This window comes from Engystomops pustulosus, chromosome 3 (genome assembly GCF_040894005.1).
Source record: "Engystomops pustulosus chromosome 3, aEngPut4.maternal, whole genome shotgun sequence".
NCBI classification, from domain to species: Eukaryota; Metazoa; Chordata; class Amphibia; order Anura; family Leptodactylidae; genus Engystomops; species Engystomops pustulosus.
The window spans coordinates 128025915-128052545 of NC_092413.1; the positions used below are offsets into that span (position 1 = coordinate 128025915).

Sequence of the window (26631 nt, forward strand, 5' to 3'; positions counted from 1 at the left end):
CTCTTGGAGGTAGTTGGATACTCTGGTCTAGATGGTGGGGGTTCTTGTCCCAAACCTCTAAAATCCAGCACTGGAATCTTCGAGTATGACTTTGACTCCATTGAACAGATTGTATGCAAGCCGTCATCTGCCCCAACATTCTCATGGCTTCTCTTATTGTGCAACAGTCCTGTTGTTGGAAGTGGTGTATCTTCTGAATGAGTCTGTCCCTTTTTTCGGGAGGAAGAAATGACATCTGTAAGGATGTGCTTAGAAGTGTGCCTAGGAATATTGTGTTTTTGCTGGGTGTCAGTTTTGATTTCTCCCAGTTTATGCACCAGCCTAGTTGTTGCAGGGTAGTAATCGTCAGATTCCTGTGCTGTATAAGTTCCTGTTCTGTCTGACCATTATCAGTAGGTCGTCCAGGTATGGAATCACCGCCACTTTCTTGGATCTCAAAAATGCCACTACTTCTATCATGATTTTTGAAAAGGTCCTTGGGGCAGACGAGATCCCGAACGGGAGAGCTTTGTACTGAAAACAAGCTGTTTCTCCCTCTGGAGTGACTACTGCAAATCTGAGGAATTTCTGAGATGGTGGATAGATTGGTACATGGTAGTATGCGTCTTTTAGGTCGATGGTACATAAGAACGCATTTGTCGGAATTAATGGGGTGGCTGAGCATATAATTTCCATCTTGAACCTCCTGTAAAGAATATGCTTGTTCAAATTTTTGAGATTGAAGATTAGACGGAACGTTCCATTTGGCTTTGTTATGAGAAATAAAGGAGAATAATGACCTTTCCCCTGTGATTGTCTGGGTACTGGAGATATCACATCCATGGTCTTCAGCTTCAGGACCTCCTGCCATAAGCTGGTGGTTAGTGATTGCGACGGCTGCTTTGTTATTATGAAGTTGTTGGGAGGAAGAGAAGTCAGTTCTAACTTGTAACCGTCTAGTAGAATCCCTAAGACCCAAGGGTTTGAGGTTATTTGGGTCCAATGGTGACGGAAAAGGAGCAGTCTTCCTCCCACTCTGGCGTCATTGTTTCCTAAAGTTAGATGTTGAGTTACTGGAGCCGAGTAGGAATCCTCTTCCTCTTCCACCTTTGGGATAACTCCATCTACCTTGTTTGCCTTTACCTCTGTACGGAAACTTCTTCTCTTTTGGGTCACGAAAGGATTGTTTCCTTTGACCTGTTCTTGTTTCAGGAAACCCTTTTTTACGATCCGCCGCTCTCTCCAGAATAGCGTCTAATTCTGCACCAAATACATATTCACCCTGGAAGGGAAGACTACATAGTTTGGCTTTTGATCTGCAATCGCCACTCCACTGTCTTAACCAAATGGCACGTCTTACTGAATTTGACAAGGCACTTTCTTTTGCGCTGAATCTTACTCCCTCTGCCGAGGCATCCGCAATAAAGGCTGTAGCAGACTTTAACATAGGAATAGTATCCAACAGCATCTCCCTTGAGGTGCCAGTTTTTATGTGGTTCTCTAATTCTGATAGCCAGAAAAAGAGAGTACGGGAAACAGAAGTCGTGGCTATATTCAACTTTAAATTAAGCATGGCGGCTTCCCATGCTTTTTTTAATAAACTATCAGCTTTTCTATCCATCGGGTCTTTAAGCTGAATGGCGTCTTCAAATGGAAGATCAGTCTTCTTCGTGATTTTAGTCACCTGGACATCTACTTTGGGTGTAGCATTCCAGTTTTTTACTTCCTCCTCATCAAGTATCAGACGATTTTTGAAATCTTTAGAAACAGAAGTTCTATTTTCAGGCTCTCTCCATTCCTCCAATATCAATTCCTTAAGTGTATTGTTTATTGGAAACACTCTTTTCTTTTTCGCTCTAAGTATGCCAAATAGTTCATTCTTAGTAGCTGCTATAGACTGAGAAACATCCATATCTAAGGAAAAGGATGTACTAGCTTCCCTTGGGCCTCTTAGGTGGTACTATTTGGGGAATAATGGAAGCCACAGAAGCCGCCACAGATGTCTGGACTTCTCCCTTAATGAATGATCTCATCTCCTCCATAAAGGAGTATTTCTCTTCTTTGAGTAGATTGTCTAAACATTCTTTGCATACAGGTTTCTTGTAGTTACTTAAGAGCTTATTGAAACACATATTACATCTGCGTGATTGTGCCTTCTTTTTCTCTAGCTCTTTTGTTTTCTCCTTCTCTTTAGATTCCTACCAAAAAGAAGGAGAACAAAACCAGATTTTGTAGACAGGCTACATGTAATGTGGAATTAAGAAATCCCAAACATACTAGACACCCCGAAACCACTCACAGGAGCTATAGGCGGGGGGTCTGATACAATGATGTCCATTGCAGAGGACTAGGAGCTGCCAATTGTAATGTATGCATAAACATAACAAACGTTAGAATGTGCAATTACATAGCCGCAATACCATATAGATATATATGCGCTCACATATGGCTGACCTTATTAGCGTACATAAACGTGAAGGCTCAGTAAGCTAGAAATCCAGGCACCAGATCTATATTCTAAAAAGATAATAATTCTCCATTAAATTTACTGAAGGAAAGCATACTCAATTTTTAAGATAATGTACCTGTTCCACGTAGCGTGCACGGTTGATGGCGACAGAAGCATAGACCTCAGATCAACGTGAGAGCCCGCTTGATATTTCAAACATACTCACGCCGGCTTCTCGTGTTCGCGATACGTCACTTCCGGTGCGACACTCTTTGGCCGGAAGTCGCCATCTTGGAACACCCGGAAGTGTTCCATTACACCTGCACGCATCCGGGTGATGTTGGCTTTGCGGAGCCGTCAACAGAGCCGGTCGAAGGTCCCCACCAAGGCAGGGAAGGATGCGCTATGCACCGCTCGCGGCCCGGGACCAGGTAGGATGTAGGGACATATCCCGCACCTATACTCCCCCCTGACTGTCCCCCTGGAGGAGACGGGGAGAGCTCTCTCCACTCCCTGCCCTGTGTAGGGACAGGAAGACACTGGTATGTGAGTGCAAGGGGGGGGGGGAATTTAAGCTCTCTGCTTCCTGTCCCTACAGAGGTCAAGGGGTCAACCTCCAGGTGGGCCGTCATGGGGGACGATATGGAAAAAATTTTGTTCATGAGGTTTTAATTTTTGTAAATGTATGAAAACATTATAAAACCTATACAAATTTGGTATCCCTGTAATCGTACTGACCCAAAGAATAAATTAGATGCGTCATTTGTGGCGTGAAGTGAAAGCTGTAATATCCAAGCCCACAAGAATACGACACAAATGCGTTTTTTCACCATTTTCACTGCATTTGGAATTTTTTTCCCGCTTCCCAGTACATGGCATGGAATATTCAATGCAATCACTATGAAGTGCAATTTGTTACGCAAAAAACGAGCCGTCACATAGCTTTTTACGTGTAAAAATAAAAAAGTTATAGATTTTTGAAGGTAGGGAGTGAAAAATGGAAATAAAAAAACAGGAAAGGGCCTGGTCCTTAACCGGTTAATAGTTATATCAGTTCTAGGGAAAGGGGGGTGATTTGAATTTTTAGTTTTTTTTATTATAATTTTTAACTTTTTTTATTTTTACTATTTTTCAGACTCCCTGGGGTACTTTAAGCCTAGGTTGTCTGTACGATCCTATCATAAACTATATGGGGATTTTACTCCTCATTCATTCCATGTGCAATATGCAGCAAAGACTTACCGGAAATGTAGAGGGCTCGGCGCGGGAGCCCTCTCAATGCACCGGGACCCGGCTTGCGCCGTACTAGTAGAGTGTACATCAATGAGCAAAAAAAGGATCTTACCGATTGGCTGCTATAAAAATAATATTGGTCACAATAATATTTGTGATGTTATTGATGTAAATAATTTTTTTTTTTACTATTCTTCAGATCTCCCCCCCCCCCCCCCCCCGGCCAAGGCAAACGTCTCCTACAATGATATGCCACAAGGGTGTTATTCAGTGCACAAGTTCCCTTTCTGGCCCTTAACAAGTAAATATATCATAAATAATACATGAGGGGTCATTGTATGAACTTGTTTATTATTGACTATGCTGTTGTCACCTTTTTGAGAACTTTTAGGCGTGGATAACAAAATCTGTCTAAGGACATGTTCCTAAACCCATGAGAGTAACTGAAGCTCATGTATAATCCCTGTGGATTATATTTTGTTATAAAGCATGGCTCTTTTTTTAAAAGCATCTGTCCTCTTGTATCAAAATTGATGAACAGCTGTCTATAGAAACTAATATGCTTTTTCCTTACTTCTGCACCTGAAAGCCAACATAAATTTGGTAGATGAGGTCTTCTATTTCTTCAATTGATAATATGTATACCAAAGCTGAGCACCTGTCATAAAGAAAAGGATATCTATAATCTTACGATGCCCTTTTTTTAAAAAATAAATAAAAGAAAACACTCACCCAGCAGTCCTTTCAACTGTTTTCCTTTTACTACACTCTTCTACATTATTAGCACCAAGTGACCATAACCATTGTTAAAGGAAATCCTTTCAAAGCAGTTTGCACAAGAAAGAAAGGTACACTGCTATTTGAGCGTGTCTATAGGCCGCTGCACAATGGGTCAAAAATAGCATTAGCTAAGCAAACCTTTAGTTAATATTCCTGAGTGTTCTTTTGCCACATGAACAGTTCATTTTGTTTGGCCTTAATTGTATTTAGGTGTATTATTGTTATTTCAAGGTTTCTTGTTATGACCAAAAGTTATGTGCAATTTTAACTATTGTAAAATAAATTATTTTGTATTTGTTTTATATTATAAAAAACACCTGTACATGCATTCATTACAAAAGCAGATTGTGTGCGGTTGTTACTTTTACATGCCAGTGAAATGTGAAATTTCTATAACTTTTTTATTTTACTGTCTTGTTTTTTTTACAAATTTAAGTTTTCAAAGGACATCTACCACCAGGATGAAGGATTGTAAACCAAGAACAATGATACACTGGTTTGCTGCCCCTTTGTCAGGATCTGCTCTTATTTTAGCTTCTTAAAGTTTTATGAGGTTTTAAAAATTATTCAAATAAGTCTGAGGGGCTGCGGGCTCAACAGATGTCAATGGAGCCTGGAGCCCCTCAGGCTCATTTGCATAATTTGTAAAACCTTTTTTCATAAAAACAAGGTCTTAAGAAGCTAGAAAAGAACAGGTCCAGCCAGAGGGGGCACACACCAGTATGTAAGTGTGCTTGGTTTACAATCCTTCATCCTGGTGGTAGATGTCCTTTAAGGGAAACCTACCATCTGGGATCTAGCTAATAAGGTAGATCTGATGTAGGTTACCTTATAGAGCCTCAGCCCCATTCTTATTTGTTTAAACTTTTAATAAAGCAGAAACTAGTAAATGTTTTATCTACAAATTTACTCTAGAGCAGTGATGGCGAACCTTCTAGAGACCGAGTGCCCAAACTGCAACCAATATCCACTTATTTACCGTGAAGTGCCAACGTGGCATTTTAAGCAGTAACTTATTGCTGCCTGTTCCACATCTTTCAATCGTATCAACCACCTGAGGCTACCAATACAGTTGAAAGAAGGAACGCAAATGCAGACTCTGGTTGTAACTTTTTTACAGGGTCTCTCTGTAGATAAAGAATGGTGGGTCCAGTAGGATGGCCTCCAAAGATAATGCAGTTCTGTCAACACCTTTTCGCTTTTCCCGCAGTTCCAAACAGACAATGAAATGTTGCATATAAACAGCGCTGAGAGCAGCATCTCTTAAGTTGCCTGGGACTGGAGGTGGATTAGGTCCTATTTGGTGAACTCTGCCTGGACCCATGGTCTGAGTGCCCAAAGAAATGGCTCTGAGTGCCACCTCTGGCACCCGTGCCATAGGTTCGCCATCACTGCTCTAGAGGCTATAGGGGTGTAGAGTAGTGTTGTGGAGTGGGAGCTATGGCTATTCCATGCACCAGTAGCTGCACACCTTCGTCTGCAAAGCCAGAGCTATTGCGCATACTTGGCAGACAATGGAGCACAGCTACAAGCTCCTGGGCCTCGGCTCTGAAGCTAGAGCTACTGCAGAGCTACTTCCGGTAGCCGTGTTCTGAAAAAAGAATGGTAGTGGGGATCAAGAGAGATTGAAAGAACATGGAGTAGCCATAGCTCCTGTTCCACAGCGCCGCTACTCCATGCCTCAGTGTAGCCTCTAGAGAAAACTTGCATAAATAAGATTCAATTTTTACTAGGTACTGGTTTATTATAAGTTTTTAAACAAAATATGTGTCAGGCTTCTGGGGTAGACTGTTAGGCTTCAGGGGTAGTGGACCCTCTGGACCACCGCACACGATGACGTAAGCCGATGCCTGGGACCGAAGTCTAAGTGCCACCCAGTCTTCACCAGAGCCCGCTGCAAAGCGGGTTGGACTTTCTGCGGTGTGTGGTACCACCAGGTCGTTCCACAAGTGCAACTTTGCCCACGGTGGCAGCCAAGGCGAGGTACAGAGTCAGAAGGCATGTTTGTGCTCGGGGACAGGCAGGAGGTCAAGAGGCAGAGGTTTAGAGTTAGAGGCAGAGCAGAAAGTCAGGACTGGCGGGAAAAGGAGCGTAAACAGGAACAGCTCCAGGGTCACAATGGGAGATCAATACACAGATATATGGCAAGGGAGCAAGCTTACTCTTGGGCATATAGCACGAAGATCCAGCGGGGAATGCTGAGAAAGACCGGCTTATATCTAAATCCAGGAAATGGCCGTGCCAATTGGCGGTGCGCTGGCCCTTTAAATCTAAGAGTGCCGGGGCGCGCTGGGAGCGGGCGCACAGAGAGGGGCACAGGTGCGTCTGCGATCCGGGACATGGGTCGCAGGAGCACCCGTGACTATACAGATGTGCTGGGGCTCTATGAAGCAACTTTATGAGGTAGATTTCAGATGGTAGGTTTCCTTTAATTTTGGGTCTCATTTGTCCTACTAATGAGCTTTTATTAATCCTTTTATTTAAAAAGAAATTTATAGGGTTTTTTTAAAAATCTACATTCGCACCATAAAATTCTTTTGTGGGGAAAAAAAACTTTTTTGAATGCCTGCACCCCCTGCCGACGTGTATTAGACCTCCTGATGTATCCAGCGAGTGTCTGTTCTTCCAGACCACTTTATGCCAGGCCCTGCCTGCTTCAATATAACACATAGGAGGGAATGTCAGCACACCTATAGCAGAAAATCAAACATGTAGCCACATGTGCTCAGGAAAGGGGTGGGGGGTTGAACAAGGAAGCTCTTCCATCCACCGGAACCATGGCGGTTAGCAATAAGCAACATAAGTACAAAAAGTGCATGTGTGGTACACAGACCAACGCGTTTCGAACGTAGAAAAATATTTTCAGTTCCTAATCATGGTCTGACCCTAGCGTTGTACCAGTTTCAAATTTGCTCGAAAACCTGTGAATGTTTGCAGGTGTAGCAAGTGTGCAGGCAGAAGGCTTGCAAGATGAACAACTTCCATACACAGAAGACCGCTATCTCTCCCGATTCTTTCTAATATACTATAGTAGCATACAAAATTGTACAGCATAAAATGTAAATACAGTGGGGGGAAAAGGATTTAGTCAGCCACCAATTGTGCAAATTCTCTCACTTAAAAAGACAAATTGACATTATAGGTAGACCTCAATTATGAGAGAAAAAATGTGAAAACAGATCCAGAAAATCACATTGTTTGATTGTTAAAGGATTTATTTGCAAATTATGGTGGAAAATAAGTATTTGGTCAATAACAAAAATTCATCACAATAATTTATCCTTTGTTGGCATGACAGAGGTCAACTATTTTCAGTAACCGCTGTCTTCACAAGGTTGGCACATTCCTTCATGATGCAGATCTCCTCTAGAGCAGTTATGTTTGGGGCTGTTGCTGTGTAACATGGCCTTTCAACTCCCTCCAAAGGTTTTCTATGAGATCTGGAGACTGGCTAGGCCATGTTTCATCTTCAATGCCCTTGCTGATGGAAGTAGGTTTGTACTCACAATACGTGGCCCCATTCATTTTTTTTTTTAACCAAACATTTTTTCTTATATTAAAGAAGAAAACCAATACAAATAACAGTGCAAGTACAAATTCCAATCTTGACCAGTTGAGATTCACAAAAGCATTGTATGGCATACATCTATTACCGCAAGAATTACCCTTATTTAGGCCATAAATTGCCCCGTACATTAATTTAAAGTAAGTTTCCCTCCATTTTTCATTAATAATAACATGACTGCAGCCCATCCTTGTAGAATAACCGTTGAGGAGCTGCATCCTTTCCTCCCATCTCTTAAATAAACCAGGTTTTGCCCTTTCCCGTAGATGTTGTCGCATAACGGTATATAGGAAGGATATCATATATTGAGGCAGAACAATATTGAGAAGTTCTTCAAAAGTCTGATGAGAGAGTTCCTTCCTTATATTTATCACCCTTTTCTGTTTCCTTATATTTATCACCCATTATATTTTGTGCTCGTCTCAAAAGCTTTAACCCCTTAGCGCTCCGCGCCGTAGCTGTACTGCGCAGCTTCCGACGATTAGCGCTCAGCGCAGTACAGCTACGTCGCAGAGCCGATGCCGGTTCAGCGCTGCATAGCAGCCGAACAGGCATCGTTAGCCGCGGGATTTCAGCGGTAATTTACCGCTGACATCCCCGGCTAACACCCGCGGTCGGAGTGGGCTCCGATCGCGGGTGTTTAACCCGTTAAATGCCGCGGTCAACGCGACCGCGGCATTTAACTTGCCTTCTGGGGGTCTTTACCCCACGATCGGCCCCCCCGCACCGTTTTCGGGGGGGCCGATCGCTGTTTTGGCTCCTCTGGGGTCCGATCGGGACCCCAGAGAAGCCTGGAGGGTTTACCTTTAAGATGGCGTCTGTGACGTCATCTTAAAGGCAAAGTGTCAGCCTATGCATCTGCATAGGCTGGCACTGATAATACCCTGCAATACATTAGTATTGCAGAGTATTATCAAGAACAAGCAATCAGATGATTGCTTGTTCATATCCCATGGTGGATCATGTAAAAAAATGTACAAAATAATGTTTTTCAATAAAAAATTACTTTATAAATCACTAAAAATGCCCATAAGCCCCAAAACATATAAAGAGACATATAACGCTCAAAAAAGTCTAAATCATAACACAAACCCCACATATATAGTATCACCGCGTCCGTAACAATCTGTAGAATAAAATTAAATAACTATTGAACCCATATGATGAATGCCGTAAAAAAAAAAACGTCAAAAACCCGCCAAAAATTATGATTTTTACCTATTATATCCCACTAAAAATGCAATAAAAAGTGATCAACAAAACATATGTACTCCAGAATGATATTGTTGCAAAGAACAACATGTCCCGCAAAAAACAAGCCATCAACCAGCTCTGTAGCCAAAAACGTAACAATGTTATGCCACTTGGAAGACGGCGATGCAAAAATGATAGATTTTTCCCCACATTAGGGTTTTATTTGGCAAATTTAGTAAAACATAAGAAAAAATATTCATGTCTGGTATCCCCATAATGGTATCGACCCATAGAATAAAGATAACAGGATTATTAGGCTATACGGTGAACACGAAAAAAAAAAAAAAAAGTAAAAAATCCAGTACAGAATTGATGCTTTTCTACTCATGATCTCAAAAAAAAGTTCCAAAATTTTCAACAATAGGTGATACCAACCCCAAAATGGTAACACTGGAAAAAGCATCTCGTCCCGCAAAAAAAATGCCATCACATGGCCCCAATAACGGAAAAGCGAACATTTTATAGCCTTCAAAAGGGGGCAACCAGAAAACTAAAATCCTGGCAGCTGCAGGGTGCTCCTTCCCTTCTGCGCCTCGCTGTGCCCCTATAACACAAGTAATGTCCACATGTGGGGGGTCGCTGCACTCAGGAGAAATTGTAGAACAAATTTTATGGTGAGTTTTCTCTTTTTATCTTTTGGAAATGTGTAAATTTTAGGGCTAAATGAACGTATAACCGACAAAATTTGACCATTCTAAATTTCACCGCCATTTTGATTCAATTACTATGAAGATCTCAAGGGGTTAACAATTTTTGGAAGTGCTGTTTCTGATAGTTTGTGGGGTGCAGATTTGAAAATGGGTTGGTTATATAGGGGGTTTTGTTGCTAAATATGTAAAATTTGATTTCAAACAGTATTTATCCCCAAAATAGTCAATTCCGAAAATACGGAAAATCGCTATTCAATTTGTAGGCGGCGTGACGTCAAAATAAATTATCCAAACATTTCAAAAATTATGAAAATGAAAAGTAGACAAATGGGAAATGTTATTCTGCAAGTTATTTAGGTGGTAAATCAATCTGCCTGAAAACACGGTGATTTTGAATTTCGAAAATGGCAAATTTTTCTAAAAATTCATCATTTTTTTCTTTTTTTTGTAAATAAACGCAAAACTTATCAGCCAACATTTACCACTAAAATGAAGTACAACATGTGGGGAAAAAACAACCTCAGAATCGCTTTGATAAGTAACAGTGTTCAAAAGTTATTACCACAGGAAGAGACACTGGTCAAATTTCAAAAAAAAGTTGCGAGCCTTAACCTGCAAACAGGCTGCGTCCTTAAGGGGTTAACCACCCATGTGACTATTCATTCATTAATGCCTTAGACTTCGCTGGTCCCCTGTCCCCATTCCAAACACACTCTCCTATGACCCTGCCCGGGCAACTGGATGGTTGGTCAACAACTAACTTGTGCTTGGATAACAAAATGGTTAGCCCATAAATTTTCCTTACATGTTTCCACATGATTATGGTATACCTCAACGGGATGGAAGATTTCACCTCCTTTGGCATTCCGGACCATCTAGTGTGCACAAAAGCCATCAAATCCCATGGAGCAGCTAGATCTCTTTTTAAGTCCCAGTTAGAGTCAGAAGAGCCTAGGCTTAAATATGCTTAAATAGGCACACTAAGTTATATCCACTCATGTTTGGAAAATTTAAACCACCATTCCACCCTTGGGAGCAGCAACTTATGAAGTGGTTTTCGCGCTTTGTGTCCCTCCAAATAAATCGTGTAAAAGCCCTATTGTGTCTAATGGTTTCCATGTGTTGCAACTAGAGTGGCAAGGTCTAGCTTTTCGAGAATCTCATAATTTGCACTAGATGGCCTAAGAGCGAAAGCGGTAGATCATGCCATCTTTCCATTTCTTCCACTATTTTTAATATTAGTGGGGGGTAGTTCAGTTTGTACGAGGATCCCAGATTCCTACGTATTTTAATACCCAGATATATCCCAGTCCCTAGAGTTACCGGATGCATTAAGTTCTAGCACCTCCCTTTTTCCCACATTGGGGAATTTTCAGGATACAGAGTCAAAGTCTCATATGGCTGAGAACACATTGGGCAATTGCCCCATGGGGTTTGATAGCAATAATATATCCGCAAATAACACCATTTTAACTACTGCTTCTCTAATATGTATAGCCTCGTATAAATATGAATCCTCAAAGTTGCGAGGCACCAATGCAATATCAAAAAGCAAAGGAGAGCGGGAGCATCCCTGGCGAGTTCTTTTTTGCAAGGAGAAGGGGAGCGATAGGAAACTTGGTGTGCTAATTTGTGCCAAATGGTCCAGTACCATCCCCAGCCATTCCAATCTGATATTATCAAATGTCTTTGCGGCATCCAAGGCTACTAAGGTTGGTCTCTCTGATTCCTGGAGATGGCACTGGACCCTATCCAAAACCACAAGAACTTTGTGAATGTTAGTTACCGCAGACCGTCCCTTTACAAAGCTCACCTGGGATTTTCCCACCACAGCCGACAGCAGAGCTAAGATCTTTGATAGCAGTTTCATATCTATGTCAATCAAAGAGATCGGTCTAGAAAATCTGAGGTTTAATAAGTCTATCCCAAGCCTTGGCAACAACTTGATATATGCATTCTTTGTGTCTCTTCTAACCACTCCTTTTTCCATTACTTAGTTAAAGTATCTAGTCAGTGGAGACACCACCTTCTCGCACATCCCCTTGTAGAACGCACCAGGGTAGCCATCCAACCCTGGTGCTTTCCCTCCCGCTAAAGACATCACCGCACTCCTCACTTTATCCTCCGATATGGGCGCATTCAAACCTGCCCCCTGCTCGTCACTCGTGATTACACCTTGTCAAGAAAATATCTTCCTTTTCTCATATTGAAAGGACTGTCCTGGTATAAATCCCTATAAAAATCTCTAAACATTGAGTTAACTATGGGTCCTATAGAGCTCACAATGTGGGATTGTATATTTCCCTTTAGCCAATTTGGCTAAGAGCCTCCCTGCCTTGTCCCCATATTATATAGCTCCACTTCCCATTCCGAGCAGTAAATGCTTTCCAAACACCAGTTATCAAATTCCCTTTTTGCCTGCACCACTTCTCCTTCGCTGACGGGTCTGAATGAAAATAGAGTATGCCTCCTGGAGCTGTTAGCTAGTTATAAGAAGTTTGACATTATCCCCTGACCATCACTTTAGCTGATGCCCAATAAAGGCTGGGGTCTTCAACGTGTCGTTGATGCGTAGAGGTGAACTCCTGCCACCAACTTCTAAGTAAGGATATAAAACCCTCAACCCTATAGAGGAAGCTCGGATACAGCCACGTCATGTGGGAACTTCTAAGATTCTTATCCGCATAATAAGCCTCTACAGGGGCACGATCGGAAATAACACAGGTTCATCTTTTCCAAAAACATAGGCAGAAACCGATCTTCTGTGTGTACAGGGCATGTCAATGGGTGAATTGTGCGTTTGTATTCTGCCATATTATGCAAGACGTTAAGATTACATCCCACAATCACATGTGTGGAAGTAGATTTAAGGATTACCTCCTCTAGCTTAGCAAAAAAGATCTTCCATTGGGGCCATATACGTTATATAGGTCATAGGTCTCCCCTAGATATGAGAAAGACAGACAGGATACCCTATTCTCTATATCCATAACATGTGTCAGAACCTGTATAGCTAGATTTTTATTAACCAACGTTAGGATCCCCACTTTTCTATTGGTCGCTGCCAATCCAAATACCTGGGCCACTTATAATTTATTGATCCTTTCAAAATCAACATCCTCTAGATGTGTTTCTTGATGGCCTAGAATTGCCCTTATTAGGGGAGCACAGTCCTTTTTACGTTGCAAGTTACCAACCTAATGTGTTGATGCATAAGAGTAGCTTAAACTGGGATCCTTTTTTCAAATTATAAGGGAGAGACATGAAACATTGTAGATACCAATCCAAGAGGAGATAGGAAGGCCTAGATACCCGGACCGGCAGTGAGAGACAACACACAGACAAAACCCTCCCTTTAAACAGTAAAGCAAAACTAACATTCAGTAACGCGTTACAAAGAAATAACACCCCTGTCTTCCACCAAGCCAGCAAGAATAGTGGACTAGGATAAGCCTGTTCCAATTGGCTAGCGTACAGGACTTCACTTTTTTTCTGCCATTTACGCATCACTTCCTGTGTTTAGCTATCTTATTTATCACATGAGGTGTTTTACACCCCCCTCCCCTCAAAGAATCCCTCTGAACCCAAGTAACGGATGATATCCCATACAATTGCCCAACGAGGACATAGGAGCCTCTTAAAGTTAGAGAGCAAGAAATCTTGTTTGTAGATGACCATATACTTAATTTTCCACCATAATTTGCAAATATTTTTTTTTTTATTTAGACCTTGTGATTGTCTGGATTTGTTTTCACATAGTTGAGGTCTACCTATGATGTTAATTACTGGCCTCTCTCATCTTTTTAAGTTTGAGAACTTTCTCCACTCTGAAATGTGCAGTATTTTTTTGTAGCTTTAAACCCATACATAACCTTTCTCCTTGTATGGTAATAGAGCAAAATACATAGCTTTTTTTATTGGAGGGATATGAAGAACCTGATGCGCTCATTGAGATCTGGCAGATTTCACCTGCCATTCCCAATACTAATTTGCCATCTGTCTATTTCAGCCCAATAGTATATTTGCTATTTTTCTAAGCCCTACCCCCATTATACTGTGTGGTATATAATTCTACTGACCAGCACTACAGAACATGCCTGACTTCCACTCCCCTGGATAAGGACCTTATCTGCCTGCCAGTGATGTGCATTTCACGAACAAGCCAGCTCTTGTTCATGAATGACGTGAGGCTGCTCACCCCAGTGAGCGGATGGCTCCCTTAACCCCACCCCACAAAAGTGGAGTGGCATGGGGTTATTGGCTGGACTGAGGCTCCCTAATATATATTTAATAGGAAGCCATTCCAAGCCAAAAGAGCCGGCTCTTTTTAGTGAGCGGAGCCTAATGAGCCAGCTCACTAAGAAGAGCCATAATACCCAACACTACTGTCTTTAGCTTTACTTTTCTCACGATGTGATGTGTTTCTTGCCGGCAAGAATTCAGCGTGTGTCTGTGTGAGTTCGTCCTGGAATGCAAGGGTGGGGGCTGGAGGCAGAGAGGAGCTTAGCTCAGTGCAGCATCAGACAGAAGAACAATATGTCTGCCTACCCAGAAGATACAGGGTCGGGTCCAGGAGCAATCAAAATTGTGTACACCAGGACTGATAGAGAGAAGTTTTAATTATATCTGTGAAATGCTGTATTTTTGTTAATAACATTGAATTAGAGAATGTGTTATTTTGTTATCTTGAGTACATTTAAGAAACTTGTCTTCGTGGGAACACCCCTTTGAGGGTTTAAACAATAGCATGCAATAAAACATTAAAACTTATCCATTCTCAAATATCTAAATTTGTATGGAACAATAAACATAAATGTATAGTATAGTAAAGTATAGAACAATAAAAGTATAGTACTTTCCTCTGTGTTTAAAGGGGTATTCCATGAATCAGCATAATTCATATACAAATGGGTCCTTAAAATATAAGCTAATATGCAATTAGTTATTTAAAATGTTGCTCCCCTTAGCAGAAAAATGCTGTGGACATACAATGTAATGAAGAATTAAAATGCTACTGGACCTTTAATCACTCCGTTGATATCCTCCGCGCGCAGAAGACACAGGACAGAAGATGGCCGCTGGTCACACGTCCACATCACATGTGCTGCACCTGCCTGGGTCGTGTGATCACCGCTATGTTTGGTTGTAGTCAGTTGGTTGCAGTGCATCCAGTATGGCAAGTGTTGTGGTGAGACATCATCTCAGTGACGCGATGGCAGTTACACATCATTACTATGGTAACAGAACAAGAAAACCTGTTAGATCACCACTGGGAGCAGAGCATAAGTGGGAGGAGTTACTGAGAACCAAAGGATCTTGGGAGTGGTCATTTTCAGTGGTGGCCATCTTGGTGATAACTCTGCATTCTTTAGAGAGGCTATAAAATTTTGTGAAACATAAAAACAAACTATTTAAGCTCCTTTTTGTGACAGATGACATTGATTTTTGTTATATTCATTTATTTACAGTCATGGCCAAAAGTTTTGAGAATTATATAAATGTCAATTTTTACAAGGTCTACTGCATCAGGTTTTACAATGGCAATTTGCATATACTCCAGAATGTTATAAAGAGTGATCAGCTTAACAGCAATTAATTGCAAAGTCAATATTTGTCTAGAAAATGAACTTTTTCCCCAAAACACATTTCAACTTCATTGCAGGCCTGCCCTAAAAGGAGCAGCTAACATTGTTTCAGTGATTGCTCCATTAACACAGGTGTGGGTATTGATGAGGACAGGGCTGGAGATCAATCTATCACGATTAAGTAAGAATCACACCACTGGACACTTTAAAAGGAGGCTGGTGCTTGACATCATTGTTTCTCTTCTGTTAACCATGGTTATCTCTAAAGAAACACATGCAGTCATCATTGCAATACACAAAACTGGCCTAACAGAGAAGAGTATCGCAGCTAGAAAGATTGCACCTCAGTCGACAAACTATCATATCATCAAGGAATTCAAGGAGAGAGGCGGAGACTCTTGGAGCAAAGCCTGGTGTCAAGGAGGGCAGCAAAGAAGCCACTTCTCTCCAGAAAAAACATCAGGGACAGACTGATATTCTGAAAAAGGTACAGTGGACTACTGAGGACTGGGGTAAAGTCATTTTCTCTGATGAATCCCCTTTCCATTTGTTTGGAACATCTGGAAAACAGCTTGTTCGGAGAAGACCACCAGTCTTGTCTCATGCCAACTGTAAAGCATCCTGCAACCATTCATATGTGGGGTTGCTTCTCAGCAAGGGAATCGGCTCTCTCACAGTCTCGCCTAAAAACACATCCATGAATAAAGAATGGTACGAGAATGTCCTCCAAGACCAACTTCTCCCAACAACAATGCCTTTTCCAGCATGATGGAGCACCTTACCATAAAGCAAAGGTGATAACTAAATGGCACAGGGAACAAAACTGAGATTTTAATCCCATTTAGAACTTGTGGTCAATCATCAAGAGACGTGTGGATGAACAAATTGTGACAAAATGCAAGCCTTGATTGTGCAAGAATGGACGGCTATCAGTCAGGATTTGGTCCAGAAGTTGTTTGAGAGCTGCCAGGGAGAATTGCAGAGGTCCTGAAGAAGGGTCAACACTGCAAATATTGACTTGCTGCATTAACTCATTCTAACTGTCGGTAAAAGCTTTTGTTACTCATAATATGATTGCACTTGTATTTCTGTATGTGATAAAAAACATCTGACAAACACACATAAAAACCAGAGGGTAACAGATAATGTGAAAATATAATATTTGTGTCATTCTCAAAACTTTTGGCCATGACTGTATAGCATCATGTGTTTTTATATCAGACGTTCATATTCCCGGAATACCCCTTTAAGCATAAACACCCGGGTGGATTTTCGCTGCCTAACTTTGCCGTCTACTACAAAGCAGCGCAAGTAGCACAATTCACTACTATTGGCACTCTTAAAAATACCCCAAGATGAATCTCCTTAGAATCTCAACTACTTTATCCCATGTCCCTACCAAGTCTGTTCTTGATAACAGGATCCCTACCCCAATCCTTACAGACCCTATAACCACTCTCATTTCATTCTATAAAAATCTGGTGCTCCCTCAGATTTCAACACAAACTCCAATCCAATCCCTCCTTTTTATTACTCTTGTTTCAGAATCCTGCCTTCCCCCCAGGTTTAGAGCTGGGGGTCTTTTGGTGGTGGGTGGCAAAGGGCATTATCCAGGTGTGACACCTGATTTGCAGGGGGCAAGCTTCTATCTTCTAATGAGATCATCACTAAATACGAAGTCTCCTCCTCTAAATTCTTCAGACTTAACCAACTTCTACATTTTGCAAGGACTATACTATACCGAAGAATCACCGATGTGGAAAAAAAACTGCAAATGTGAAACCACCCATACTTAGCGGGTAAAACAGGCTGTGTGGTTTCACATTGACGTTTTTTTCCACATCAGTGGCTTATAGACACAGATTGGTTTTCTCTTCCTGGCTTCAGTGATTTTTAACTGATGCCTTACTGACCCATTCTGATTGGGTTAGTAAGGCATGAGTGACAAATCACTGCAGCAAGGAAGATAACAACAATCTATATGTGTCCATAAGCCAGAATGGCTTCAGTGAGAAATGACTGGTGTGGAAAAAAACCGCTAAGGTGAAGCCACCATTTCTGGCATATGTAACAAGGGGTTGTGGACACAATTACACTTTGTATAGAGTCACCTTACTTATGGCTTTCTCACAGCAGCCATGGCTCACAAAAGATGAATTCTTTAAACAAACTATAGAAACTACACCTGATTTCCCTCACACACAACACATGATATTATATTAGGACTATCGCTCGCTGGACCTTCCCGTATTGTACGCTGGTGCTTTGTCCTGTAACTGCCGAGTACAGGAGAAACTATCTCCTATAAAATGGCGCTTTGTGTAAATTAGCGCGCAGAGCGCTCCCTGCACAATTCAAAAATAAACAGCGTCACCGAGGGGCGGAGCCAACTGCAGGCGTCCAACGGCTGAAGAAGAAACCGCCACGGCGAGTGTCTGGCAGCCTATGATTCAAGCCTTCAAGCCTTTCAATTAAACTATAGAGGACCGAACTCCCTTATGCTTATTGGTCCGCTGCGGAGAGTAGGCGTAGACAAAACAAAAGGGTGGGCTATAGTAAATCAACCATGACGTATTCGGGCGTGTCACGCCCATCTAGGTTCTTTCTGTAGGTGGTTTGCTCTGAGGGAAGGCGTGCCCAGTGGAATTTGTAAACTAGATCCCACCAATGAGAACGCTGCAGTAAAGAACGAACGAGGATTGGAGAGGGGGAGACTGTAGTTGTGCGGAAAGCGGTTGTTAGGCTCCAGTCACTGCGCTTCCTCCACAGCCATCAGCTTCCTCATCAAGCTCCAGGGCGAGGCCATCATCCAGAGATCGCAATGCCTAAGAGAAAGGTGAGTGCCCCCCTGCAGGTGCGATGGCCCCGCTGTGCAGCCGCCTCGTTCCTGTCACAGATCGTGTGGTGCCGCGCAGCTCTGCCCGCGCTCTTCACACTTGGCAGTCCCATAGCCCCCCTCTGCGGTGGGGGTGGGGTCCGCTCTCCTCCATATTTCTCTATTATTGGCCATGCTCAATGTCGGCTCCATGTTTGTAGAGCTCGGTGTCACCTCAACAGAGTGCACACTGTACGGCCTGGAGAGCCCCTTTACCTGGCTACATTCCTGCACAGTCCGCCCGCATGATGGCTGACGGCTCATTATGTCATGTGTCCGGATCTGCCGCAGGTCGCCCTCCTAAGTGGCAGCGGGTGTTGCCCATGTTGTTACACACGACACTGGTGCGATCTGTGCCCGATTTGGGCACAAAAATGGGCCCACCCACAACTAAAAATAGGTTGGTGTGAATGGAGGCTTGAAAATATAACAAGTAACTCTGTGTCCTCACAGCCGCTCGGTGCTGAGAATTGTTCTCCACATTGAGATCATTACAAGATCCAAAAATGAGACTTTGTGTAATTTGGGGCCAGTTTAATAAAAACAACAAATATGGAGGCCGTGGTCTGTGCACAAGGGATTGTAACGTATCTGGCTCACTTTGTAATTGTTCTTTCTCCAAGTCGTGGCTTTGTCACAATGATTTCATTGTGTCTTATTTAAGTGGTCTGTAGAAAGCTGACAGTCTGGCATGGAGCGCTTGGCACGTGTGCTGGAGGAGATGCAATGCCCTCTTTTGTTACCTGACCTGGGGCTAAAACGTCTATCACCTCTCCACTACCGTGCACACAGTTTCTTTATGTGCCACAGACGGGCAGATTATTTCTATCTCCAATGTCGGCCGTTTCAAGATCCTTTTTTTTTTTTTTCGTATGAAAGTTTTATACATATCATTATCCTGCAAGTATATTATGCTATAATAATGGACAACCTGTACAGAGATGTAGCGTGGACTTCTGTATCTGATTTGATAAAATTTTGTATTAGATGGCACATTACGGAGACGCACAGGGAGTGACTGCCGCTCTGTACGGTGGAGCCACAGGGCTCCCTCCATGATGCATCATGTCACCATGCCATATTTATCATTGTCAGAGTGATAGATTTCTAGCTGAAAGGTCTAGAATGTTCGACCATATTGCTGTTATTTGTTAATTTAATAATTCATGATTTAAGTTGGTGGATGCCAAAGTATAGCTAGTGACTGTCCCTAGTAAAATAACACACTTTCAGGTATATTCCTTTTCACACGTTGAAACAAAGGCTTCTGCTCTGGGCTTTTCCAGCTAGCTGAGTTTGTGATTGTGAGTTGTACATCATATACTTTTCATTGTTTTACAGGAATGCAACAATTTGAGCACATGCTTAAAACAGCTGTTAGGACAGTCCTGAAGCTCTATGCACCGGAGCATTTGGCTTCTACAATTTAAGAATAGTTCTGGAGAGAATGATGTTTGGTTTTATATTCCTTGTTCTCTTGCTTTCCCTTTTTTTTTTTTTTTTTTTTTTTGTATGATTTATGCAGTTCAGTGGTTTGAATATATTTACAGTGTTGTGTTTACACATCAACATTGAATGAATCCATTGTCAAGTTTCTTTTTCTCATAATACATAATGGGGCAGAGTTATTCATTTTGTCTTGAGGACCATAAAGGGTTGTGTAAAACAGTCTCAATCATACGTTTTAAAAAGCTTGCTCTGGAGAGAACAATCGGTTAACACCCACCAACTTCCTTTTAACATACTTTTGAATTACAGAATACTTGGGCGTCGTTAATAGAGTATAAAGAAAGTACAAACTTGACAATAAATACAGCACAAAACATGGCACTTTTAAAAAATTGTTGTTTTTTTTTTTTTAACACATTTCGCCACCTCAACCAACTTCAACTCTGCATGCGCTCTTCAGTATGTAATGTTTTAAGGATTGCGGCCCAACTGGAAAATCTTCTCTTTTCCCCACCATTTCTTAAGCAATTGTTAGATTCAGCACTTAATATGGAGGTGGAACATACAGCCTGAAGCCGCCTACTACATGTTAGTTTTGGTACCCAATATGACGTCTGATTGTTTTGTACCTTTCACACTCTAGTCCTGAAACTGGAGATATGCACGTGTCCCCTGCATAGACATTCTATACAGAGCACTCGTATATAGCGGGGCTCCCTTTTGGCTCTGACATTACTGCACATGTGCAGATCTTCGGCTTCAGGCCAGAGAGCGGATGGAAAGGAAGGAGCATGCCGAGAATGCACTGGTAGGCTAGATCAGCAGAGGGTACTGGGGCGTTGAGTAGCCTTTGCTCCCGCTCCACAGAAAGGCTACTCCATGCCGCCGTAGCCTCTTCCAATTATTTGCATAAATATAAGACTTGATTTTTCTCTGCTTCTGCCAACATAAAAGATAGACAGAGATACTGTAAGAATGAGGTAGTGAGTAGCAACCTACCATCAGGTTTACCTTATTAGGAAGATCCAGGATGGTAGGCTTTTTTTAAAGGGAACCTGTCACCACATTTTTCACAAATGCAGGTAGTGACAAGTTCCCACAGAGCCCGGGTGTTTAGGAGCTGAGTTGGGTTAGCACCAGCTGCAAAGTCTTTGAATATCTGGTAGAGCCTACATTTTGTAAGATTACGGTTTGCTTTATGGCCTTTTGCCAAAACCAATGTTTTTTGGGTTTTTTTTTTTTTTGGTTTTGCAAAGTTTATTATTTAAAACCTGTAGTTCAGTTTGAAATGTTTGAAAAACTCAGTTTTGTTTTCTTGTGTTTTAGTCTCCAGAAGGTGGTGATGCCAAGGATGCTGGCAAAGTAACTAAGCAAGAGGTAAGTATCTCAAATTACCTTGTCTGTGTAGTTATTATAATAACAACAAACCAGTGTGGTGTGTAAAAAAAAAAAAAAAAAAAAAAAAAAAAAGTCTTGAAACGAATGAGTTACATATAGGAAAGTAAGTATTCATTTTTTGATACACTAATAAAAATTTTAAAAAATGCATGATATCAATACATGCATTAACAGGGAAAGGTTATGATGCAATACCTCTCCACACTACCCCCATGACATAATAATGCAGGTACAGTGAACATACAGATATAAGTAATATAATATATGGCTAGCTGCAGCAAATGAAAAAAGGTTGCATAGATTCCAATACCAGCTACAATAGCCCATTAGTATGATAACCGCATGCTAACACCAATATTGTGTGTGTATGTATATATATATAATATATTACCAAATTCAGGTCTGCATTCCGGGGGAGTGTGGGCAAAGCCCCACATGTATCGCCACAACTGTGGCTTCCTCAGTGTGTACTTATTATAGGCAGTCCCTTGCAGTCTGCTGCGGACATTAGACTGAGGGGAGGGGGGCTCTCTGCTGCATACATTAGACTGAGGGGGGGCACTAGAGAGTAGCGGCTGCATTTCCCACCCAAGGCTTATACTCAAGTCAATGTTTTGGTGGTAAAATTGGGTACCTCTGCTTTTACTTGGGTCGGCTTATACTCAAGTATATACGGTACATTCCAACAGTTTGGGGTTTTTTATCTTATTTTCTGGCACGTCTTGCTTCTAGCCTGTACAGGGCATCTTGCAGGTTGTGTGATTGGCCAGTACAGGCTGTCACTAGCATTTCACAGCCATGCAAGCTAGTAAGTGATATGTTGCCCAATTTCCCTCTGCTGAGTTCACTTGAAATCATTACTGGCATCCCTTCATTTACAAAGCCATTGATAGAATGGGAAATAGCATTAATATGGGGTTGCTCTTGTTCCCCATGCATCATCTGTACTATTGACATTCCTTTCACAATTTTAAAGGGGTTGTCTGAGTGTTAAAAAAAATATATATATACAGGTGGGGGCTGTAAAGAAAAAAACCCTGATACTTACCTTTTCTGGGTGCCGTACCTGTGTTTGTTTACAGAGGCACGCACGTAGGCTCCACTCCGGCAACTTCCGGCCGCCTGGCAGTCCACGGTGTTTACGGCTGGGAATAAACTTTTCTTTTTATATTTTGATAGAATGGGCATGAATAAATATTTATCTGTTTTGTTTATTTTCTAGCCAACAAGAAGATCAGCAAGATTGTCAGCTGTAAGTATTTGCTTGTGATGGAGTTGCATGAATGGAAGCGGCAAGCTTTGTTAAATGTTTAAGAACTGCATTTGAAGCCCCCTCCCTGTACTCATATTTAGGACCTATCCTATTAACATAGATGTTTGTCCTGCAATGTTTTAACTATTATCATAAATAAAGACAAACAAGTATTATTCTGAATTAAATTTTATTATAACATTCACATTGTACAGAAACACTCCATTGAAGCCGTTTGTAGAGCTCAATAGTTATTGTCAATAGAAAAAGCATAACACATTACAAGAAGTTAAAAAAAAAAAACCCTGTTTATAGAAAGAGGAACTCTGCCCATTACGTTCCATGTACATGGGGATGTGTTATAGATGATGTTTTCACAGCGAGCTCACCTCCACTTGTATTATTATGGGCTGATTATCAACGCCATGGTCCCAGTCACGAGCCAGCTCATGTGATGAAATTACTCCCCATTGCCTTAAATAGTGAAAAATATATTGAAATGATTAGATACATCAAATTGTAGATGTTGCACACATGTCTGTAAACCTTTTTTTAATAAATAAATAAATTTTCCAGTGCATGAGTTGTGTAAATCATTTTACTGTGATTATTTTCTAGTGCAATGTACATTTTACCTAAATATTTTCCTGCTTTCAGAAACCTGCACCTTCTAAACCTGAAGCAAAACCAAAAAAAGCTGCAGCCAAGGTACACATCTGAATTGTGCACTTAGTGTGGAAAATAGAAATTTAAGTTCTACCATTTACTGTATTGTAAAGCAAACACAGCATGTTAAAGCAAATGTTCATGACTCTGGTTAAACCACTGCACTGATAATTGCTTTATTACATCAGTGAGTGAATGCACAGTACTGAATCTATGGCCACTTCATGTTCACATGACCCGTCTAATTTCAATTCCTTATAAAACTAAACTATTTTGATACTCCTTAATAGTGATGTACCTCTGAATAAATTATGAGAGTTGTAAATTTTGATTAATTTCAACATTTTTATTGTGAATTTCTTCCTTTTTTTGTTTTGTAACGTTATAAAGAAGGAGCCAGCGGCAAAGGGTAACAAAGGTGCTAAAGGGAAGAAGGAAGACAAACAAGAAGCTGGAAAGGAAGGTACTGCTCCATCTGAAAATGGTGAAAATAGAGCTGATGAGGTACATTTCAGAGATTGAATCAGTGGTGGTGTTTCTTATACAGTCGTACAACCATTGATTGCATGTTCATAATGCTTCTTTTTATTGACCGAAATGTTATTACAGATTCGCATCTCTCGCTCAACTGTTAATGTTTCCACATCCAGAGGTGCCATGCCCAGCACACTGTCAATAAAAGGGCAGATTGAAACAGTGAAAGTTAAGGGTACGGTAGATCGTTATTTTTTTGTGTGCAGTGCATAGAAAGCTAGTGGTGTGGTGCTTATTCTGTGTGGAAAATAATGGAAGCTTTCAGGTAAGGCTTCTTGGGTTTGTAAATATAAATTTTAGCAAGTAAAAAAAAAAAAATACAGGTTTCTTCTCATACTCCATATTTTATTCTACAGAAGTTTTTTTTATCCTTTTTTTATTTAGAACTAATAGAAAGAACACATTAGCTGAATAGTTGAGGGTTGGGATCTGTATCAGCACTGTCCAAATTATTCTGATTGTCCTCCTTGTTTTTTTTCCCCTCCTAGGCACAGAAAACTGAAGCAGCCAGTGACAAGAAAGAATGAAATGGTCATGAAAACATTTTCGTTGCTTTTACGTACCTCTTGAAGAACTTTAAGAAAAAACAATATTTTTCTCAAGTATTTTGTAAATGCTAATTTTTTTAGGACAACTGTAGTTTAACTTTTACACATATATAATATACATGAACATATTCCTCTTCATGTTCATGCTTTGCTGATTCTGATTTTCCTCATTGTCTGCAAGTTTTCAACAAAAAAATATAAAAAATGTTTGCATTAGTAGGTATGTTTGAAGCAGTTTTACATATCTGCATTTATTGCTTTTAAGAAAACAAACAAACATACTAAAAGAAATCCTGTGCATATAGTGATGTTTTTTACTGTGCATTTATGAAATTTTCCATGGCATTTTCTATAGCAATAATTAGTGGTGCTTTTGTACTTACGGTTTTGTGGTTTTAAAAATGACTAAATTGTTGTGACCATCTGCTGTTTTTATTTTTTGTTTTTCATTTAAGGAAAAAATAAAAAGGTATTACCGTTTTAATTTTGGTAAAGGTTTTTTCTTAAGACATTTATTTTATACCCATATGGAGTCACAATACATCAATGATGCTGATAACATTCATGGACCGACCATTTCAGTGTGAAAGAGCTCAGTCTAAGAGTCAATGCTTTCACCAGAATCTTAACATCCTGATTTAAAGGGGTTTGCCCATAAAAGAAAGTCTTCATATCTTAATCCCCTAGTGATGTTCACACGATAAAAATTACTTTTAACTCCTTACTCTGCAATTTTATTGCTGTTATTGCTTCCATCACTGCATTAGCTGCTCAGTGTAAGTTTCAGCTAGGTGGGCACTAGCTGAGCAGACACTTAAGAAATGCATTGTGCTATGCAGATGCTGTGTGCTGACAATGTGCTTAGCAGGGTACAGGGTTTAGCTACATTTTTAATTTGGCTTCTAAAGATTCCACTAATAAACTACGTCTTTCAGAGATTTTATAAAGGTGTATAATGAGTATTTGGCTGAAACATGAAGAAAATTAATATTTTTCCATCAAATTCACTTTTACTTCATTTGTTTGGCGTCCCACAAGGGGTAAAAGGAGAAATTGCTCCACAGAAATTGTTCAACAATTCCTCCTGAACACGGAAATAAAAATAATATTTTTTTATTTATATAGTGCCTACAGATTACGCAGCACTGCACAAAGCATGTCACATTGGTCCCTGTCCCTTTGGGGCTTACAGTCTAAACAATCGAACAGTATGTTTTGGAGTGTGGGAGGAAACCAGAGTACCCGGAGGAAACCCACGCAAACACAGGGAGAGAATATACAAACTCTTTGCAGATGTTGACCTGGGTGGGATTTGAACCCAGGACACCAGCGCTGCAAGGCAGAAGTGCTACCCACTCAGCCACTGTGAATACCTCACATGTGGATATAAACTTCTGTAGACACACAGCAGGACTTGGAAGGGAACAAGTAGTGTGTGGGTGGGTTTATGGTGGTGGCATGTATCGGGGTAGATGGGTATAAGGAGAGTGGTAACCAGAGTAAAGAAAAAATATAACTGAAATGCAGGTGAATGATTCTGGAGCACTCTTTCATGCAGAGGCCAGGTTTTTCAGGACAGGTGTCACTTTGATAAATTATGTCCATTTCCCCATTTTGTAACCTCTTTTTTTTTTTTTGTGTCCTACCTCGTCCTCCCGTTTGGGGTACCTTGCCAGGGAAATGTTGCCTTGGCACAATACATGGGACAGTACTGGGTTGACATATCAGGGTCTTAGGGAGGCCTCTCCGTTTTTTGCATACAGTTTTAGACGCTACAGAACCCCTGGAAATAAGGGACTTGAAGAGTGGAATGCTGGTATTTGTGGAGCGTTTTGATATTTTATCCACTGTGAATGTGTACACATTCATTAAGCCAAAAAAATTAAAATGTCAAAATAACATAGGATTTTGTTTTAGCCACTGTAAAACAATTAAAGGGTTAACAAACTTCATAAAAGTTGTTTTACATATGTTGAGGGGTGTAGTTTCTATAATGGGGTAATTTATGCGATTTTAATATTTAGGCCTCTCAAAGTGACTTGAAATCATTCTCAATAGAATGACTTTGCTTTTTTTATTAAATTGTGAAAAATCACACCTAAAGTTCAAAGCCCTATAACATCCTAAAAAAATTAAATGGATGCAAAAAAAACATGTAAACATAAAGCAGACATTCAGTAAATGTAAGTTTTTTTTGGTTTGAATTTCAAAAAAACAAGAATTTTTTCAAACATTTCACCAAATATCCATTTTTTTCATAAATACAAAAATTACCACCAAAACGAATATGAAGTACAAAGTGTCACAAGAAAACAATTTCAAAGCATTCCAAAGTTATAACCACTTATAGTGACACATGTCAGATTTGAAAAAAATGGGCCGTGTCAGGAAGGTGAAAAGTGGCTTCGGCGGCA

At 40.8% G+C, this 26631-nt stretch overlaps 1 protein-coding gene and 1 long non-coding RNA gene across 4 annotated transcripts in view; one reads left to right on the forward strand and one right to left on the reverse strand.

The window, feature by feature from the left end:
- LOC140121915 (uncharacterized) overlaps positions 1–17860 on the reverse strand; it is a 24983-nt gene extending 7123 nt beyond the window's left edge. The window contains exons 1-3 of one of the 2 annotated variants that reach the window (XR_011854219.1): positions 17607–17860; positions 14931–15142; positions 4236–4319 (exon numbers count right to left, since the gene is read on the reverse strand). This is a non-coding gene — a long non-coding RNA (uncharacterized lncRNA). The remainder of the gene's footprint in view (positions 1–4235; positions 4320–14930; positions 15143–17606) is intronic. The other variant, XR_011854218.1, reaches the window with a different exon arrangement.
- A 42-nt stretch (positions 17861–17902) lies between these two features.
- HMGN3 (high mobility group nucleosomal binding domain 3) lies at positions 17903–24701 on the forward strand. 2 transcript variants are annotated; one of them, XM_072142078.1, is made up of 7 exons: positions 17905–18331; positions 21146–21196; positions 22440–22469; positions 23127–23177; positions 23526–23639; positions 23745–23844; positions 24158–24701. In XM_072142078.1, exons 1-7 carry the CDS (start codon positions 18317–18319, stop codon positions 24169–24171), a joined length of 375 nt encoding a protein of 124 aa, XP_071998179.1. In that variant the 5' UTR covers positions 17905–18316; the 3' UTR covers positions 24172–24701. The 2 variants fall into 2 exon arrangements, with proteins under 2 accessions (XP_071998178.1, XP_071998179.1); XM_072142077.1 differs by lacking the exon at positions 24158–24701 and having other exon boundaries at positions 17903–18331; positions 23745–24151.
- The last annotated feature ends 1930 nt before the right edge of the window (positions 24702–26631 follow it).